The sequence below is a fragment of the Cotesia glomerata genome, linkage group LG3, assembly GCF_020080835.1.
Source record: "Cotesia glomerata isolate CgM1 linkage group LG3, MPM_Cglom_v2.3, whole genome shotgun sequence".
NCBI lineage: Eukaryota > Metazoa > Arthropoda > Insecta > Hymenoptera > Braconidae > Cotesia > Cotesia glomerata.
This window is the reverse complement of record NC_058160.1, coordinates 301,994-324,452: the sequence shown is the minus strand read 5'-3', so window position 1 is coordinate 324,452 and position 22,459 is coordinate 301,994. Positions and strand designations below refer to the sequence as shown.

General features: G+C 34.3%; 1 protein-coding gene across 3 annotated transcripts in view; it reads right to left on the bottom strand.

Annotated features, from left to right (window-relative positions):
- LOC123262259 (beta-1-syntrophin) overlaps nucleotides 1–22,459 on the bottom strand; it is a 126,377-nt gene that overhangs the window by 14,725 nt on the left and 89,193 nt on the right. For all 3 annotated transcript variants that reach the window (XM_044724435.1, XM_044724436.1, XM_044724437.1), the window contains exon 4: nucleotides 2,782–2,990. In XM_044724435.1, coding sequence (XP_044580370.1) covers nucleotides 2,782–2,990 — 209 coding nt within the window. The remainder of the gene's footprint in view (nucleotides 1–2,781; nucleotides 2,991–22,459) is intronic.

The window sequence follows — 22,459 nt, the reverse complement described above, 5'->3', positions numbered from 1 at the left end:
TTTTGCTTGATGGGGTAAATTTTCGAGTGGCCTTTTATTGAACGCTATATTATACCTTGTGTTTATTATAATATTATTTAAATAATAATAATAATAATAATAATAATAATAATAATAACGAGGAAGTAGAAGTAAACTGTGAAGATAGTTGGAGCTGGTAGCAGCTTTTAAAAAGAATTGAATCAGTCAATAGCTTTTATCAGGAGCACGTACTACGGCGGAGTGGTGAACTAATGAAATGAAAATGGCACCTGACCAGCGCTACCAACATAAAGTGACCGGGTGGAGAGCACAGTAGAGGTGACAGCTCTGCTTTGGCTTCAATCGACTGTGTGTATACATCTATGTGTGTCTGAGTCTGCTGGTGCCAGTGAACGCTTGCCAATGACTAACACACTAACACACTTCTATCTCCATTCAATTTCACACTAGACGGAACATACTATCCCTGTCCCAGGTCTCTGTGTACCGATATAGTCGAGCATGATTAATGGACAGGTATTATATCTATCTGCCTTTTACTATCTATCGTTTTTGATATTCCTCCGTTGGTTGTGTAATATACTATCACTATTACTGTTACTGTTACTGTTACTGTTACCGTTATACCGGTGGTATACTTTGCGCTTGGTGTAAATAACTATTATTTATCGTGGTTAATAAATTCAGTTATGATAATGATATTGGTGTCAATAACGAGATTTGATTATTCATGGAGAAAACTATCGCAACCCTTCCTATCAACGTATGGAAATTGTTCTACATTAATGGTGGAACATAGAAACTGTTGTTTATGTGTGTATGTATAAAGACCCTGCTGCTTTCTGCTGGTTGTCGGTCAATGTTTTCGTAATTATAAGTTTAGATTTATATTCTCGGGGAGAGAAGTTACTTACTGCTGATGGTAATTATTTCTATGATAATCAAAACAGGTACTTTATATTGAAATTTAAATGATAATTGGTTTTGCTTTTAAATTTAATATACTGTGTTTTAACTTGACAACAGTTGAATTTTATTGAATAATTGAAGGAATATACACTAAAAGGGTAAAAATTGATGAAAATATAATTTTTATTGAACCCCCTTCAGTTTCAAGTTTAATTTTGCCCTTGATAAGTTTTTAAATACTCTAGAAAGTAAATGAAGATTACAAATAATTATTCTCTTGAAAATGACAGCAAGTGTTGAAAGTATTCTATTGGAATGTAAATTAGCAGCAAGGAATATTACAACAGAATGAAAAATAATGAAGATGAATGAGTAGGTGAATCGGTGCGAGGAGAGATATGCTCTGCCGGAAATGGGTTCAGAATAGCTCCGTGAGGGGCAAAAGGGGATGTACGAGGAGAAGATAGCTCTATAACTATAGACCCATACCTCTATAGGGATTGTCAGGTGCAAAGCGGCGTTCATGAACGTGGTCGAGCGTGCAAGTGAATCGATAACTGATATATCAAGTGGTACCCAACCCCGGTTGTTATCGTCGTCTTCGTCCTGAGTATTGATAAAGGGGCAAGGTGGTACGTAGAGTCAAAGGGACGCAAGGTTCATGTCGTTCACACATAATTGATTGGCATTTGCCCACCTGATTGCTGCCCTCTGACTCAACCCATTTGCACGTCTTACTAAGCGATAGTTAGCTCCACGTTCCACACTCCACACTTCATACTCCATACTCCACACTCCATAGACCAGAGACCACAGCCCATAGATCCCTCGTCCTCGCTTCCGCTTGTCAATAAATTATTGGAAATTTCACGGCGTTATTGTTTCGATAATCACAATACCAATATTGTTACTAAATAATTTTTTTCTTCTTCAACAATTCTGTTAATGGTAAATTCAGTTTCATTTTACTAAAATGTCTTATAATTGTTCGTTAAAAGAAAATTTTTATTATAAGTATGAAATCTGCTCAACACCAAAGTACTCAAAGTACACGGAAATTTTTATTATCACTGCTTTTAAATGGAACTTATTTTTTACAGTGTCGCATAAAAGTTCTGAGGAAACTAAAGTGAAAATATAAGCAGCAGAGGGGCATTATGTATCAGTAGGAATCATAAACTTCTATAAAACTCCTGTTCTGACGACTTAAAACTTATCGTTCTCTTTCACCAATGGAACTTTTAATCTTATTACTATTGCTGTTACAAGGACTGGACAAAAGTCCTGAATGTATATCTTCATCGGAATTACAGACCTTTACAATATTTCGTTTTTCTAGAGCTCAAGATGTCTTTCAAAGGCTTTGAAGCACTGAAGGCTGCAAAATTTAGTTTTAATAAGTACTTATATTTTTTTCTATCTCATGCTAAAAAAAAATTTTCAATATCTTTTAAACGGGTCGTTAGATTCCGATTTTTTTTGACGGCATTCGAATTAGTTTTTCAAGCCAAAAAAGCTTATACACGGTTTTTTATTGATTGATTGGAAAGTTTGTATTTAAAAAAAATTAAAATAATTAATTGATCATAAAAAATCCAGATTTTAAATTGATTAATATTGAAAATAATGTGCAGTAATAAATTAAGAAATAATTCGAAAAACTTAAGCCGCATTTAATCTCAGAAATGAGTGATTGGATTTCTAACAACGGCTGGTGAGTAAACGGGAAAAAAAAGGTTCTCGGAGTGATTTTAACGAATGGGGTGATTGATTATCGGCAAGTTTTGACAGCCCGACAGAAGGATACATTATTAATTATCAATTGTTTAAAAGTTTGAAAGTTATAATAAAGTTTCGAGTAATAAAGTAATTGACAGACGGATTTCTCACCTGAGCACAGTGACGTCTGGCCAGCCAGCCGATGTGTTGAAGATGCGGAGGATCCGGAAGCACCGAAGCGAGCCTCAGAGCTTTAAGCGTCAGCGAAGCTAAGGCCGAATGAAGGGCATTGAACCAGACGTTTGCTTCAGTGGTGTCGGCTGCTCTCAGCCAGCACTCGTGAACCCCGTCCGGCGAGTGGAGCTCCAAAATCCTGCCCTCTGAAATTACAGTTAACGAAATTGATATCAGTGCAAGTGGAGAATTTATTTAGCTGATACAATTTCGAGGACGTGAGAGTGTGTGTAGAGTTGAGTTAAATAGATTATGCCGTAATTGTAGGAGAATAGTGAGTGAGTTATTATTAACTTTGAGTGAAGAGCTTCGGAGTTATTGACTTGACATATAACCCCGGCTAGTCTGCCGCGTTTTATCGTCCAACTTTAATGCTTCCGACATAAATTGAGGGAAATTAGTCACGAATGCTATGCGGGATAACCTCAGGGTGTCTGTTAATAGACAGACTACTGGCGCATCTTGTGGTTAATAAATCTCACACAAATTGCTATTGATTGACCGGAAATTTTGTTTTCCACCTATGTCCGTCAAACCAAAGTATCTCCATTCATTTTTATTCATTACATTCATTCGCTTCATTCAATCACTGAATATATATTCTATCAGTTATTTTAACCTTTAACTTCATTCAATAATATTGCAATTATCCAACTACAAAGTTTTCAAAAAAATACAATCGAATATTTAGTGAATTTCAGATTTTTTGAAGTCTAGTTATACTCGAATAGTTATAATGAAAATCATTAATTAATCCGAAAAAAATCCATTTAAATAATCATTCAATTTCTGTTTTTAATTTTTTGGTTCAATTTGAATACCATAAAATAAATTGATAAACTCTGAAAAGTTTAGTAAAATATTTATTTAAATTTCTCATTTCTACTCTCAGTTAAAAATATACTTTATCATTTATGATGAAACTTTGACATTTTAACTCTATAAAAATTTGCGATATCAATCATGCACAAAAAATAAATATAACCGAAAGTAATACGAAGTAGTACAAAATTAGTTCATATAGTTATTGAATATTTAAAAAGTTTTTATGAATTTCTGAATATTTGAGCGCAACCCTTTTAAAAATATTAAAAAAAATTTTTGAGTCACTAAAAGAGTATACAATAAATAGGAGAAAAACATAAACCATTTGAAAGACTCAAAAGTTTATTTAACCGCGTTAGTAAATTAATATAACATTCAATTATAATCTAAAATTGGTTAGTTTTCATTTAATATTTTATTATATTATACTATATAGAATATAAATTAAAAGGTATATGTATATATAGAGTACATTATAAAAGCACTATAACTTTGCCGAGTGGATGACAACTCAATTTCAAGTTGAAGCTGACGTGCTCGCGTGCACTTCAAACTTGTCGAGCGGCTTCTCTGGAGGTGTCAGAGTTGTAAAAGGGATTGAGCAAGTCAATGTTAACATTTCACAGTTCATTTCTGCTTATCTTTGAATCATTCAGTTCTATATTTATTTCTATTTCTTCATAGAGACGTTCTTTGTGTTATCCATTCACGAGCTAAAATCCTCGTGGCTGATATCGTCAAAGCAGACTAATTGCGGGTTTCGATGAATTTCACGTAATTCTACGTCAAAGCATTTGGTTAAAGTTCCCTTGGGAAATACTTTGTGGAATTGTCATTCAACCTCGATCGATTAAAACTTTCATTCTTTGATTAATTAGTGAGCTGGTAACCCTAGTAGAAATAATCGAGTTTTCACTGGATATAAACCAGTAACTGGCCAGTGATATCGAGTAAAAACTTGAAATCGCGCCACCTACAACTAAGTCATAAACATTAGTTACACCGACAGTGTATCTTTACTAGTGTGTGTATGTTTGTTTATTTTTTTTGTTAACCTGTACGCATCATTATTGTAATTATTATTATTAAAAAACAGTATAAATCAATCAAAATTAGTGTTTATTAACGTGTAAATAATTTCCAGTATATATTTCAAAATGGATACAGTGAAAAAAAATGACACAATATATAAATTGCGACTGTGGGCATTAAAAACAAATCTCCAATTCAAAATAATTATTTTCTTATTCTATTGTTAGATTTATTATTAGTCTATCAGACTAATGATGTTATCTATTTTATAATGTACACATAAATGAAACTTTTTTATATCATATCGTTTATTAAACATTATTTTGAATTTATTTGACAATTTTAATAACGCCTAATAACCTCAGAATTCGAAACTGACAGTTTCACTAAAGCCGCCATAATGTTTTGTTAGATCTCTAGTAAAACTGGCCAGTTACTAGACAGAAACTGGATATTACACTGGCCAGTTACTGGTTTAAGTCTAGTAAAACTGGCCAGTTACTGGCTAAAAACTTTCATTTCTACTAGGGAATTCAATAATAATAATAGTAATTAAATTTTTTCAAAAAATCTCTTCTCATATATCTCAAAAAGTTTGTTGTTACTCATTTTTCAGGAACTTTTCTATAAAATCAAAAGGAATAACTATTATAAAATAATGATAATAAATAAGGGCGCAATAAAACAAGTAAGACAGGTGAGGAAGCAGTGATGTCGTACTTACGCCAAGTTAATGTCGCAGTAATCGCAGTTTAAAGTAAGGCGGTATTACATTTCAAAGGGTTCGTTTAATTGCGTCAGCTCTCAGGAAGTAGATACCAAAGTTCGTTTAATTAACTAAGTAATGATCCACGTACACTGGCACAAGTTGTCGGTTGTCGGTTGTCGGTTTTTGGTTGTGTATGGAAGAGCTTCTGAGTTTAGAACGGAATCCAAGTACATACTTCACCGGTGTGTTCCCACTTTATCTTCTTCTGTGCTTCTTATACTTATACTTCTCGGGGTATGTTTTGTCAATCTTTTCAGCTCCTGACCTGGCCTCTTAATGTAAATGCCTTATGCTCAGTTGAATTGTTAAGTAGATTTAATACGCCCTTTAACGTCAAAATTGAGGTGGATTATTTTTTTAAGCTTTGAATGCTTTAAGAAGAGCTCCATCTTTTTTTTTTGCTTTCATTTCTTTAACTAAACTTCACTAAATTTAAAGGATTTACGAAGATAAAATGTGCTAAAAGTTCATTCTATAATTGTTTTTTAAATAAATGAACTTTTAGGCTTTATTATGTTGATGAGATTTATTAAGATTTAAAATGATGAAAATTTTAAAATGAAATTGCGTAATTCAAAAATAATTTCCGTCAAGCTCGTCTCAAATCAAGGTTATCAAAATATCACATCTCTCTCTCTCTCTCTAAAAAAAAAAAAAAGCAATAATCCCCGTGAGACAACGCGAGAAAATTGATCAAAGAAAGATTCAAGCGAGACTTACACAGATCCAAAATCCACCTGCAGCATATTATATAATATATATCAGAAAGTGTGCAATTGAATGTGACTGTTTCGTATCCAGGAGATCACGCGAGGTGTTTGCAACCAATATAGAAAGTCATGTGAACATTTCGACGCTCCGGGCGTATAGAACTCGCAACGTGACACCTCCCCACTCCAAATTTCCATTCCAAGTTTTCAATATCTCTAGACACGAATAAGATGATAGTACTTTCACAACAAAATGAAATCCATTGATTCGACGGCTTTTAATTTTCTCTTTAGTCTTTTGTTTTTCACATTACTTTTGTCCGAAAATGCACACTCCAAAGTACCAACACCGGTTTCCGCTCATTTTACTAATGAAAGTAGCGATAGTTTATATCTTATGGAAGAGTAGAGAGCAGTACCACAAAACGCACTTGCGGCCACATCTTTATTTATTTCAATGCACAGCAACTTCCGCTCCCAGGCGAACTTTTTTCCCTTTTCGAGAAGATAAAGAGTAGGCAACGATTTTAAAACTTTTTACTCTTTGCTTGCTTTTTACTCATTTTTTATTTCTATTTTTATTTTTTTTTCAGGCATTTGCCTCTTGTGTAAACAGGAAATTTTTCTGTCTTTATCATCCTTTAGACACCCGCGATACTGTACTACTACTTTTAGTTTGGTACTTTAATTCCGGCACCGAACCTCATTCTTTTGTGTCCTCGACCCCCTCAACCTCAACCTCAATCCCTTCCTCCCCTATTAAAGCTCCCTTATATACATTACATACATCCACACGCATACATATATACATAGTGCGTTTATAAAAAAATATAAATGTATGGAAGAATATCTGCATGTTGCTTCCGGAAGTCCTCACTATTTTTTATCTATCTTTTTTCTTTAAAATTTTTCACGTAATTATTTCTAGCCACGATTGTCATGTAAATTTTTACTTGTTACTGTTGTTATTATCATACTTTTTGTCTAAGTTTTCAAAACATCCCTTGAACTTGGGCTTTTACTCGTTCCTCATCCTCGTCCCATCAGTCATAGCTTTTTGTGCTTTCTTGCTTTCATGTTTTGTTGTTCTGACTCGGGTAGATTTTTTGCAAAAGGATAGAAATTTAAATCGTAAATAATGAATAATTGTTCGACATACATGCTTGTCAAGTCTCCAGCGTTTGTTAATACTAAAAATTTTCTTTTATAAAACTTCAAAATTTTTGAAACATAAAGATTGAATGACAGGATCAATGTAAATCCTCTATTATTACTTTCAAACTTAAAATATCCAAAGTAAGAATAAAAGCTATCAATTACAATTGAATCATTCATTTGAGAAACCCCATACGTCATACGGAAACCCCATATGACTTATGGGGTTTCTCAAATAAACGATTCAATTTCGAATCACTTTTAATACACTCCGAATCATGCCAATTACTGAAATGAAGACAAGAACGCTGTAACTTGACCCTTAACGCCCATAATTAACTAAAATTTTCAATTTACTGAAGCCAAAGTAATCCATTTTGCAATTAGCTACAGTTAAAAGCTGCCGTCAGAGTCAATAACCTCAAAATCTTTGACCTGCATGAATAATCAATTCCTTCGAGAATCAAAAAAGTTCACTCGAGCTTTTCCATAAAATCAAAGTTCAAAAACAAATGACTGTTAGTTCTAAAGTAAAAAGTCATTAAAAAGAGCAAGTTGCAAGATCTGGCCCCAACGCTAATGTATAGAATTACGGCTTAATAAAAACAGACACGATGGATTGAAATGAAATGACAGGAGTAAAAGTCACGCAATACAGTCATTAAAACGTGTCATGCCTCTGTACTAGTGATTTAACGATTTGTATTGTATTAAAAGCTCCATAAATAATGTACGCGACACTCTGCCAACAGATCAGCTGCCCGATAGAATCTCGGTAATCACCAGTCGGTAAAAAAGTGGCAAGATATCGATCTGGTTGTAGAATGCCGACGCAGAGGGTAATAATGAGGATCCGAATCGAAATCACTTAGCATTGACAGTAAAATAGAATCGACAACAGAATGGAGTGAATTAAATAAGTATAAAAGTATAAGGATAAGTAAACAGACCCGACACCTGGTTTATCCAGCAATTTATATATATATATATATATATATATATATATATATATATATATATATATATATTTATTTTTTTTCAGACTTCCAGACATGCAGCAGTGACATTAATGTCTCTGTCGACAATGAAACCGATTTACAGAGCCGAGACACGCAAATCACGTACCATCCTGGCACGCTCCTGCTTAAAATTTTTTTGCTCGCCTTATCTTTGGTTTTAATTCCATCCGGAGATAAGGGCGAGTGTGAAGATCCTATTACTGGAAATATAGTAGTCACTTTTTTTATTTTTTAGCTTTTTATAATTAAATTAGCAATTGGATGAAAGTTTTTTGGTAAAAATCATATAAAATGCTCTGGAAAATTCGGAAGCATAAGACACTTTTGAAATATTTTAAGTAGCTTTTAAGTTTTGTTCACTTGGTTATTCACTGTTTGTCAAGTCAAACGCTAGCTACGTGGGATAACACGTGTTCGGAACAAGCACCATCGGTCTTTTCCAGCCACACTGTTCCAGCACGTACGCTAACCTAATACTAAGTTTCTATCCCGTCGTGGAGATAAAGCAGGAGAAAGAGGAGGGGGAGGATTATGTCCTGGGGACACGCTCATCTCTGGGGTAAGGATCACGGGAGGCACCCTATTGACAGCCACTTTGATATTCTCCAGAGATCCAGAGCGCTGTATGCATCGATTATTCAACTAAATCAATTATTTATTGTGAGTAATTATTAATAACCGCTTTCATGGACTTAGTTTAGCTTAGCTAAGAAGATTATTTATTTTTTTAACTTTTATTTGATTATTAATGAGCTTTGACGATGGCCCGAAATTTTAAGGATTAATTATAAAATTTATTTTTACAGTAATAAGTGTTTTAGATGCCAAATATCAAAAAAATTAAATCCTTTTTTTAACTAATTAAAAAAAAAAAACATTTTTTGAATGTGAAACAAAATTTTGATCCCCAATTTACGGTCGAATTTCCCATTCGAACTTTATTTAAAAATATTCAATTCGTAAACTCACTTTATACTGACGGGAAAGGAACTTTTGTTCTTCCGTATATTTATTTCGAAACCCCTCTCAATAAAATTGAAAAAATACTCGAGGATTTTTTTCTCTCCTGGATTTATCAAATAAATTCCTCCCCTTCCAACCTTTGAACCAAGTAACCGTATCATTAATAATTTACGCGAACAGTTCCCCGCGTGAAATACTCCAACATGTATTACAATTAAATATCCCCTATCTATATCTACTATTTATATTGTACATAGTATATTTATACAAATCCTCTTTTTTATATATTTATTCAACATAAAGCCTTTTTGCTAAAATATGAGCCGATAAAATTATGCAACCAACACTTGAACAAATTTACATTTAAATTAAATATTAGTTAAATTTCACAAGCTCCCTTGTATTTTCAAAAATATTTCATACAAATAGGAACATTACAGTCAAGCAATAAATAATTTACTGGATAAATATAATATTTTTTTTTTATTCCATTCAAAATATGTTTAATTTAAGCAGCTTAAAGTTTTTAGAAAAAATATTTAAAGTCATAACTCTGCATATAGATCATCATTATTCTCAATAAAAAAATTATCTACCACACTGATAAAAAAAAAAAAAAAATTACAGAAGTATGTTTGGATTTATATCAATCTGTTTTATTTCTGAACGGGCATTCCGCGATGGCATTATAAGCTCAAAAGGATTTACGAGGTTGTCCATGAGCTGTCGAGCACCATTGGTACAAGATATTTCGAAAAACATGAGTGGAAATCTTGTTTGAATTGGAGATGTCCGGATTTAACAGCCCCACTTCCATGATGGTAGGTTAGCAACGAGGAAGGAATGTACGTCGATGCGATACGAGGAATAGACAGAACTATAGAAACCGTATAAGCAGCTTTCGGCACTATTATATATATAAATTCTGAGACAGACTCGGAAAAGCTGGAGTGGGCTCCTATCCGCTAACCGCAAACCTTTCTGCGTCTTAAGAAGTTACGGCGTGACCTTTTTATCAAACTTTTACGAAATCCCAAAATATTTTATTTTTTTCTTTCTGAGTCTTCTATTTCGACACTTCACTTCGTTCTTTGGTTGCACATTGCTGTTCGGTTAATCTTTGGGCTTTAAATGGCGCCGAAGTATGTTGGAAAATTCCCAGAGATCCTCTTTTCCGTACCAAAATTTTCCCCTTTTTGCTCTGAAGGATTCCACTGGATTTATTTATAGTTTTTTTAGAGTTTAAAAGATGAAAATAGTTATTTTATCCAGAATAAATCTTATAATCTGGTATACTATGTATACATTCGCGATCTTCGTTATATAGATGCTGTTTGACATGCAGAGAATAAAATGTGGATGTTCTAATTGTAAAAAATTGGTAATCCCCGACTGGAACGTGAAGACTTTTTTTTTTACTCAGAGTGTAATTTCTAAAAAGAATTCAGCTGCTGCAAGAGGTAATATTTTAATAATAATAACGCGTTAATTTTATTTTTATTTTTGATAATGAGTATTTTTGTATTTTACGGATAAAAAAACTATTTAATTATTCTGAGTGTTATTCAAAAATAATTCAACACGATTGAGTTTTCTTATTTCTCTGAAATAACTGATTGTTAATTTTTGACAACTATTTTATGCATCTCGCGAATTCTGATGTAGACAGAATTGAAATGCATCTGGAAGATGTTTAAGTTTATGAAACATTGAACGGTGTTAAAATTTTATCGCGTCGAAAATAGTATTATCGAATATAAATTTTATCCATGAAAAAAATATTAACCTGTGAATTATTTATCGTTAAGTTAATATTCATGTGGAAAATTTTATTCTTGTCGTTACTTCTCTAGGAGAAGAAGTGAGTTGATAGTTATTATATTTGAAAAATTAAATAATAATTTTTCAATTTTAGGCTCATGGGTAAAATATGGAAGATCAAACAACAATATCCTAATTAATAGGATATTGACAGATCAAAGGTCCAAGGGAAATGCAAGAGGCCTTTCCTTCAATGACAAAAGAAGCTGAACAATAGAGCCTGGTCGTGTTTATGCAAATGTGCATAGAGCGTCATGAGACACCCAGTAGCAGTATCCAAATGTCTCGTAGCTCATGTTTGTTCCTTGATAACGCTTGCAAATCGCATTAGAGGTGCCCCCCGGGGCCTAGATGCCTGGAATAGTGAGCGCGAGGCATGCATAGATGTATAATAGTTGTATCAAGGCCACTGGTAGCATCAACATCCAACATCCAACATGGAGTTCCTCGTCGAGGAGATCAAGGACCAGGAGCAAGGGATGGGGACAGGATCAGGCTCGAAAGCTGCAAAGCTGGCAACATCCACACGACATGCTTACCTCTAATTTAATGCGACGCGAGCTCCTGAGATCATCACGGCTCCACTCACTCGTCATGTCGCCTCTCCCTTGATCTCACACCGAAAACTTGAATCTTTATTCTGACACCTGATTTATCTCTTTACGAAACACGTTACACCTCCTCAGTCACGCCCGTCACCTCCTCTTTCTAAGCCTTTCGCCGTTCCGGTGTCTCGAATAATCACCTTTGATGTTAACAAGGATTTGTAGCGTGCCGAGGTACATCAGACTGAATCCTCTAAAGTGGATTAGACGGCGAGGAGCTAAATTTGAATTCACTAAAAAATAACACCAGGATTTCAAGGTTCAGCTTTGACTTTTTCTGGCTTTACTTTTTCGGCTTTGATGGTGAAGTCGCTCCGGAAAAAGTTTAATATTTGGGCAAATATTGTTTGAGGAGGTCTTTGAGAGTTTTTTGGTGAAGTGGCAAGCGCTAACGAGCTGCTGTATAGTGAAAAGACGAAAATGTGGAATGCAAGAGAATATGGAATGATGAAAGACACCAGTTAATTCCCTCTTCCATCGGTTTTCATTTTGAGAGCTCCTCCTGTGCTAAAGGATTAGTTTTATGTCTCCATTAGTTCTCAGGAACCGCAAAAACTTGTCTGACTTAATGGGCTATTCTACTTATTACTATTTAATTATACTTGTTTGCTAACATTTATAGTCTGGTGTCATTTTCTCGTTAACTTGAGCTTCGTGGGGAACTTTTTTTATTTTTATTGAACGGCTGTTTTCTGTACATCGGTAGAAGAACTTGGTAAGTGTCGAGGAATTCATAAATTTATTAATTTAGTAGTAAATATTTTTAGGACTAAATTAGTAACCATCAAACGAAATATTTTACCATGACAAGTATATCTAAAAAAAGAAAAAAACAATCTTCTACTAAATCTCAGCAGCATGTAAATTCACTGGTCAAAAAAGAGGTGTTTCTTTTAAAGTGCACTTTATGAAGCCATAGCAAAAGGCCGAAAAAACAAGAGTTTAAAATGAAATTTTAAATTCCATCGTAGTCGGACTTGCCGGAGCCGGACCAGCTGGTAACTAATTTGAATACGTTGTAAGGTCGTGAAGTCTCAAGTGGTTGATGTGAGTTTAGCCGTAGCAGTTTTGATGATTCGAGCGCGTGTGGGAAGAACAAACGAAAAAGAAACAGAAGCGAGATAACCAAGTATGGAGAAAATAGAAGTAGAGCGGCGCAAATTTGTAGAATCATCAAAAGGAATTATCGTATAACAAGGGATGCAGAGCTTCTACTCCGGAGATATTAAAGCGGCTCTCGACGCATTTTCTCTGCTGAGAAACTCGTTGTTTCCATCATACTCTTCCAGCTACTAAATCTAGTGCTCGACATTTAACTCCAGCCTCTACTCTGTTCTGTCCCACGTAATAACGAGGTTAAAAACAAAATCTGTCCTGTTATGTTTAGTTGTCTAGCTGTTCCTGCCATTTGAGGTCTGATAATTGAAGACTCTCAGTTTATATCTAATTCCACTTGCTCTAAAACTCCCATTATCTGAACTTTCCTAGGATATTCCGTTCTGTAAGCTGTGCATTCACATCTGCAGACAATAATTATCCTGACATTTCAAATTGTACTTATACCTTTCCTTTTCACCCTCCCGGTTTTCTCGTCGTCCTAATTCATGTGAAACTTTTATAATTATAATTATATTTTCCGCAATGCAATTACTCTTCTTATTAGTTTTCATTTAATAGCGTATTCGTTTTCCCTGTGTCCATACAGGTCTTGCTAATTAATAAAATTTCTTTCATAATTATGTTAAATCCTCGCTTCATGAAACATTGATTTTTCAATTATTCTCCCTTTTTTTTTTTTTTTTTTTTTTTTTTTTTCTCCATTGGGACATTATAATATTTAATTACATTATTGGAAATTTTGTTGAACTTTTGATGATTTTTCAATTTTACGATTTTAAATATTTCAGTTCATACAAATGAGATTTAGAGATTTTTTTTTATTATAAAAAATTTTTATTCTTCAATAAAATACTTTTATCACGAACTAAAAATAGTACTCGACACCCAACCAAATTCTACTGAATCGAATTACTGCATAGTTAACTAATTATTTGGTTACACCAAATTCCAATTGATAAAACAAAACCGCGCATTAATTAGATCCTTTACAGCAAAACCCGCATCGAATTCCCAAATCTCTACTATACAAATAGAAACAAATGTAAAAAGTTATTATCTCTAAAAAATCCAAAATTTTCTGTCACTCTGTTCGACAAAAACCCAAACCACTGTCCATTAGTGAAAGTGTTAAAATTCACCACTCGCTCGTCCGCGAATTTTAAAAAAATCTCCAGCCTCGCGGAAACATTTCAGCGTTAAATAATATATTAAAGAGCACATAGGAAAACGGAAAAGTGTTTTATGGGTAATATTGACTTCCTAATAGATGCCAACAGAGGAGATTTTGACCACAAAGTATTCCGCAAACAGGAAACAAGCATTATTATAGTAGGTTTCAACTAGGATACAATTGCACGCTCCAATAGGTTTCGCATTCATCCACATACATTCCATTGGTTTTGCGTTTCACGGAAAACTCAACCCATTCCACTTCGCGCCACTATATATTCCCTTTTCACGACCCCCTTCCAGCCCCGTCTCTTGTATTCGTGACGCAAGTGTACACCTACTTTCCACAGAATTCACTTGCATTTATGTGACGCTGGCAACCGTAAATATACAATTGTCCAGAGGACGTATATGAGCTATAGCACAAATATATACTTGGTTAGGCAGTTGGGAGTCTATATATCTATATATATTTATATATATGAAGGGGACAGTACAGTATAGTACAGAGCGGTCAGGAGAAAATTTAAAGGGTGGACAAAGAGAGAGAGAGGGAGAAAATATAGGGTACACTGGGAGAGAGAAACGAATTTATACGCGAATACGGAGTCAATTCAATCAATTGGCCTGGAACTGCACAGTACCTGGTGTACTGAAAACCTATTTGCATTTACTGTCGGCCCTGCTCATCGCAATCCACCCGACCAAACGGAAATTAATGTGTTAGACTTCTAATTGCTAATTAAAAATGTTATATCGCTGTAAAAACATTTTATTTTGGCGAATTGTTGGTTTTTACGCTTAATTAATTTCATTTGAATATTTTAATTGTTGGAAAAAATTTACTAGTGAATTAACGAAAAATTACTGGTTGGTATTTTTAATATTAAAAAAGTTAAAAATAATTATCATAAATATTTTCAGCGTCAATATGTTTGTTGGAAAAAAAAATGAAAAACTTTAAATGAGTATGCGAAAAAATAGTCTAGACTTTCCGGTGGTTTACCAGGGTTCATTTTCGATAGATTTTTTCCGTTCGATTTTCGACGACTGTGGATGTTGTAGATGTATCGGGAATGGATGTCTCGCTAGAATTTTCTTTATTCTTGTCTCTTTTGTTCGACAAGTCACATTCATACCCGCGTATATACATATATAGAAATATATATAGGGGAAGGTAAGGGGAAATTCTCGAAGCGATTCATTTCCGGCATTGCGAAACAGGAACGATGAGGAAGACCACGTAATCGGATCGGAAAGCACTTTTTAGAGTATACCTATATGGGAGGAGAAAATACAGAGCCAATAAGTTGAATGGCGATCGAAAACGATCTGTAGTCGATTGGTTCCTGCCGATTTAACCCGTTGACTCGTCTTGTCACTCGTAAAATGGCTTCCTCCAACCGATAAATTTTACATCAGTTGAATCTATCCTCTCCAAAATAATTTTCTCATACGGCAAAATCAGACATTTAACGACAGATAAAATTCTTAAAAGCAATTAAAAAATTGTAAACGTTATTATTTCAACACTGACGTGTATAAAAAATTGTAAATAAAATTTTTTGACGAGATCTCAATAATTGTCTAGATTTAATCAAATTTGTTTCAATTTTTAACGTTTCAATTAGAAAAAAAAAAAATAATTGACCAAGTGATTAGTGGTCTTGCTGCGATCGGAGTATGATTCAGTATTTAAAAAATGGAGGTTGTTCCGGAAAAGTGAATCGCAAACTCAGCCGACATGCTCAGCCTGTTTCGAAACGATCTTTCGCCCCGGGGCTTGGCTTCATCACGAAACGGATTGAAATCATCGAGGCGTAAGCTGCTCGAACCTCCAACAAACGCACACGTACATACAAATAACTTTAAACTCGATGAATTCATTCTCTACACCTCCTCTATCCTCTATCCTCTAGTATGTCTGTAGTTTGGTGCTGTGTCCCACAACGCACACCAATTTCCGCTCAACTCAATAAAGAGGTGTGAGTGATCGCAGAAGAGAGACAGAAGAGAACGAGATTGGTGGTGTGAATGAAAATATGAAGCCGTGGCCCGGAGAAAATTGCGCTTGTTCTTTATCGTTCTCTCTTTATCTGGCTCTCGAAATTACTCGAAAATGCAAAACACTCGACCGACAGAAAATCGAGACAGAGAATTCGGTAAAAACAAAAAGTTTATTTTTTTTTAAAAAACTTTCGGCAGGACCACGTGAGTCTCAACTGAATAGTCAAAGCTTTAGTTTTACTTTTGAAATTCATCAGCTCTCGACATTTTTAACCAAACTCTCGAAAAATAAAAATAATCGAAAACTTGGTTACGAAAATATCGAAGGTAAAAAGTTTTATATAGCTTCGGGATTTTTGTATGAAGAATTAATCACGCTTTTATTATTTCCATGTCTCTAAAACCCGAATTTTTTTTTTTACGATTACTTTCACAAAGTCGGCTTATGATTTTTTGAATTGTGCAGAAAATTTCCTGAAGAATGAGAGTACCCACACGTATTTATTACATATGTGAGCTCTGAGATCACATATGTGGCACACATGATACATATGACAAGAGATTCTCGAATACAGGATTGTGGGTATTCATTTTGAAGGGAATTTCGTGCTCTGTGACGTAGATATGATGAAAAATTTATTACTCTAGCTGAAGAAAAAATGGTCAATCTCTAAGAAGAAGGGGTTTGATCTTCGAGTGATGTAGAGGGAATAGAAATGGAAAGGGCGGCTCGATTCCCTCGACCAAGCTAATTTGTCCGAGGCTGAATGCCGAGACACATTTACTGCCCACGTAGCCAGCCGTTCTTCTCTGTACGTCTGGCAAAACTCGCGCTCCATCACTTGGGCCTTCGCTCACTCAGCGTCACCTTCTGTCGCTCCTGCTTGACGATAAACTTTTAATCTTCGCTAATTCGGTTGTCTTCTCGTTTATCAACGGTCAATCGTTGGCTCCTTCGATCAATCCTTTCTTTTTATTTATATTTTTCTTTTCTGTCTCGAGACTTGTTTTGTAGGAAATTTGTTGCTTCCATTAGAGAAATTATTGATTAATAAAGAAAAAACAATAAATTATAAATGATAAATAAATTTATTAACTGTGAATAAATTTTTTTATTATTGTAAAAAAATCAAGTGCAATGGTTCGTATTTTAAAATTGGCAACAACAAAAAAAAATTTCGCATTTCTCTCGGTGTAATAAATAAAAAATTATTCAAAATGATTAATATGAAATTCAGCAATAGAACTTGCGGAAATTGAAAATTTAAAAAAAAAAAAGGTCCGTATAAATATATTTATATATAAATATGAATAGAATAATAGTCGTCTGGTGATAGAGAGCGATTTAGTAGCAATTTCCCGACGTCCTAGTTCTCGATTTTGAATTGAATTGACAACCGCCAGGATCTCCTCCCCCAACACGGCATTCATACATTAATACATTCATAGATCCATACATCGAACTATCAGCGTCTATCCGGCAAACCGATGTCAGCAGACACATAGACACATGGATATACATATTCACATATCACATGTGTGGCCGGGAGATAGTAACGCATACGCGGATATGAAATGTGGCCAGGAGGATTGGAGGATTGGTTGTAGCTTATAGCTTGTATTATAGTTGGATAGAGAGCTTCAATTAGATTTCAATCGGCTGGCATTGAACATACCGCGTTATGTGTAACATAACAACCTTTGCCGGACTGCCGCGGGCGCTCAAATTATAACAAGATTTAACCCATAAAGCTACGTCATTTCAACCTCGAATAACTCCGGCCCTGCATGCGCATACAAATTCTCGCTAGACATTTACACTTCATCAGCATACGTTACAGTCCTTCACTGTAAACTCTAGCTTTGTGTCCGTGAAAAACAATATTTTTCCTTTCCAGATTGGAAAACTTTTTTGATGTGGTCATATATGTCCATATTTAATTTTTTAGATTTCAAATAAGAGTTAATGGTAAAATAAAAAAATATTACAGCTCTAAACCGTTTGAGGTTTTTCTTTTCTTACTTTTTTACACTCATAAAGTATAATTATTATAGGAATGGTCATTGTTTCTATTATCATTATCATTATTTTTTAACTTTGTTCAGCGAAGAAAATTTTCCGTAGTTCCGACGGCGTTTCCACTTACCAGTTTCTACTTAGCTCGGTAATTTTCGCCGGGAACTTTCGATCTCTGAAGCCACCGAAACTTTTTTTATTATCCCCAAACTAATCATACTCCACATGCTGTTTAGAGCTTTATTTACTTTCATTATCCCCATGTGCCGTTTTAACGCCCGGGTTATAGTCTTTTGTTCTTTTTTTTTTTTTTTTTTTTTTCTGGCGAGAGCTTTCAGCCTTCACCCTCACGGTAATGACATTACTCTGTGTATATAAATAAATATATACGTCTATATACTACTTGGACAACTTTTTATTAAATAACTAAAGCCTACCCTTCAGGAGTTCATTGAAAACAAAAAAACAAAATTGAAATATAGCAATAATCAATAGTTATCTTAACTTTTTAAGCTCTTATTTGTAGCAAATAAGTGAAATTTGGAAATAACAAAAGTTCAATATGGCGATGTTCATCTCTCGAACTAATGATTTTAAGGTTTGTTTCAGAACGGTCTTTTTTAGAACATCTTAAATTTTGTGAACAATATTTTACTCTAAAAATGAGATTGAAATCACAAACTTGCTATTTTTAAAATCAAGAAGCAAAAAATAGGATTTTCCATCTAAATTTGTTACCTCTTTCAATCATAAATTCATCTGAAAAAGTTAAAAATTCAGAAAGCTCGTGATTCGCGTTTTTGTTGGGACAATTTCAACAGTGCACGTTGACGTGGACCAGTAATCCGTTTTTCGTTCGATACACAACTCAGCTCGACAGATATTCCAGTGGAAATCTCGATGTGGAGTGTGTATAGTATACTCCACAATATTTCCACGGGCAATAACTATATTTCCAACAATAACTCGAGATATCAAAGAAATCAACGCCACGTTGATTCAACTTCACTGGTAGTGTACACGGGAATTGCCAATTGTGTACATTTCAACGGCATACCTCGTCACTGTCATATTCTTTTCTCTGACATTACATATCCTTCTTCTTCTCCTATCCATTTTCCTTTAATTTCCGACTTTCACGGTGCCTCACTCGTAGTGTATATCTGAAGTTATATCTGGAGCTAGTCTAGTTCCACCATTACCTTGATACTCCTGCACATTCTTGATAATCCTGGCAAACTGAGCAAGCTAGTTGGAGTTAGAGCTTCAAGCTGGTTTCGAAGAGTGCAGTGCATCAGACACTCACCAAGCACAACAAAAGTAGACGCAGACGTTCACGATGATGACAGAAGCTACCTACTACCTACTACATACGCTTTTATCCTCCATCTTTATCGTTATTTTTATCTTCTCCATTTTAGTTTTTTTTCCACATCAGACGTGGCATTTTTGTTTCCCGAGTACTCTCGTGCCTTCTTCCTGGCTGGCAGTTTTGCTGTTCTACTGTAGTGGTTCTCGAGCTGCCAGGAACCATTTCTTCCGAGCTGTCACCGGGCCATTCGTAGATTGTGCTCCTCTCGGTCTCTTCCTTCACGTCGACGCTTACAAACGATCCTGCCTCGCCATCACCCGCTAGACAAGGGACGCTGAGAACCAGGAAGGAAAAATCATTTCCTCGTGACGATGAAAGCGAATCCAAATCCCATTTTAAGTTCACCAACAGCAAAAAATTTATTTCCCTTCAAATTTTCAAAAGAGGACATGCTTCAAATTATAACTTGTTATTATTAATTATAATTGTAATTGTTTTAGATTTTAATTTCAGACTTCAACGCTAAGAGGGTCAACACACCATAAGTAATTTTAAAAGTTTAATTTTTTTCATATTGAAAGTATACTGTAGAGAGAAAAATCATTTCTTCCGACAGGAATTTAATTTCAAAATTGGGCACCAGGGCGAAGAAGAGTTGTTGGACCGAATTTGCTCATCTAGCATGCGTGATATACACAAATCGTTATTAAAAAAGTCTTTGAAGATTTAGAGGACTTGAATAATAGATGAGGAGACAATAGTGTCAAAGAAAAACGGGAATGGGTGGGAGCTGAGAGGACACACACGAGCATACACGTAATTTGATGCTAGGAAGGATGATGACCCATTGTTTGACGTCACCGGAGAGAATTTCTTTGGTGTGTACATCTTGTCTGGGAGAAAACACGTACAAGATCCACCGGGTATGCTGTTGCTGGGTGTATAACGTTTAATAACCATTCAAGTTCCAGCTTTACGCCCGTTGAGTAGTCCTTTTGTTAGCCAACCAACGCTCGGGTTTTTTATTTTGGTCTTCAAAGAGACCAGAATTGATGTCGGTCTTATTTTTTTGCTCTATTGTCAGTCTGTTTTTTTTTTCTTTTTGTTTTGGGAATATTATTCCTTGAGAACTGTTTATTAAAACTCTGTTTGTTGGTCCAACTTCGGCACAAACTCGACTTTCAATTTTATTCTTTTTTGACTAAAATCATTTAATATTAAAATTCTTTACAGCCTCGCTCTATTTTTATCGATACACTCAAGTACCGAATAATAAATAAAATGCTTTTACATGTCAGAATAGACGCTTTTATAATGTAATTTCAACTTTTTTAACGCAGAATCGGGAAATATTTTTTTTTTTTTTTTTTAATATGAGATCATTTTGAAATGCGGGGAATTTTTTTTACAAAGGATGTCTAAAGTCAAGAATTTCCAGTATTTATTATTGAATTTGTGAAAGTTAATTGAGCCAAAATATGAGAACAGAGAGACAAAGGTCAAGCGGTTGTCAAAATAGAAGTTTATTTTTCAAAGCGACTAAAAATTTGCAGAGTCTCTGAAAAGAATGCACTAGTAAAATTCTGGGTGAATTCCAATGTGAAGACTAATGTAACAAATAGATTTCTATAAAATTCCATCAGATAAATAAGTTAAATCCCTAGAAAATTAACTAAAAATAAATATCAAAGTAATTTTATTTAATTAAAAAATATTTTTTAGTATAATAAATAAATAAAATAAAGTTTCAACTGAGATTATTCGAAATATTCGGTTCGTAAATTCCGGTTGGTAGATATACAACCGACGAGAGGATTTTTATTTTAAAGTAATTTACTTTGGTAGTTGGTTTTTATTATTTTGATTGTTAGGTATTTCAGCGTATAGCGCATAACATCTGTCTGAAAGTACTTGTCTGGGCTTGGGAACGAAACGTCGTCTCAGATCTCAGAGTGCGCCACACGTCCCAGACGTAACAAGGCTTTCGACTTTATATAAATCTTTATACAGAGACAGAGACGGTAGATATTTTCCGCTGTCATGTTTGTATCTATAAGACTCTACGTGACTTATTTACTTTATTCGATAATATTTATACTGAATTTTTTTCCTCCTGCAGCTGAGTCCTCCCTCGAATAAGAATCCAAATTTGTAGCTCCTCTACTTTTTTCTCCGCACTTTTATTTGCTTATTTATTTTAAATTAAAATCAAAATAATGATTTTATTAATGCACAGAAGACAATAGATACCGTGGGAAAAGAAAAGAAAAATTTAACACCGGCTTGGAGGAAAGCTTGAGGCTAACCAGTAACAAAGGCCTACTAGGGCTCAGCATCCACCAGGTAAGAGCTATTGGATAAAGTTAACCGTAGTTTGTAATAGAAACTAAAGAGCCAAGTTTTAAATGCACCCCGTGCTGAAAATTTCTTCCCAGCTTGGCAAATATTAATTTATAATTCATTTTCCCTGCTTACAAAGGACGATATATTACAATACTTTGGATGCTCCTTGATTTATTAATACTTTTACAAATTTTTTTTTTTTTTTTACTCTGAAAAAAGTTTATTACTTTACAACTTTTTTTCATTTTTATCTCGTGTGCAGTGCAGCTGTACAGAGATAGAAGGTGTACAATTAAGAAATTCAATAAGTTAGAGAAGTAATAAGGAAGGAAGGCTGAGCCATTGATCCGATAGTTTAAATTGTTTCGTAAAAAGAGCTCTGCAATTACCCGTGGCTAGTACCAGAGAGTATCAACGTTGAATTCTTAACGAACAGCAATTATCGGTATAACTGTATAAAATAATAAACCGATAATGATACTAACAATTGGGAATTATCTGATAGCTTCTCAACTTTTTTTTTTTAAAGTTCATCGGGTAATTTTTCTTTTTTCATTCTTCATTTTTATTATTGCAGAGGAATTATCTTTAAAAATAAGTTTATCTAACGTTTCAAGATTGTAATGGATGTATTTCCAAATTTTATTTGAACTAAAACTTTGTTTTTTGGGAATGGGCATGAATGCAAATGTGTGGAGCAAACAGAAAAAGGTATCCAGCGAAAAAAATAAAAAAAGGAAGCTTTTCG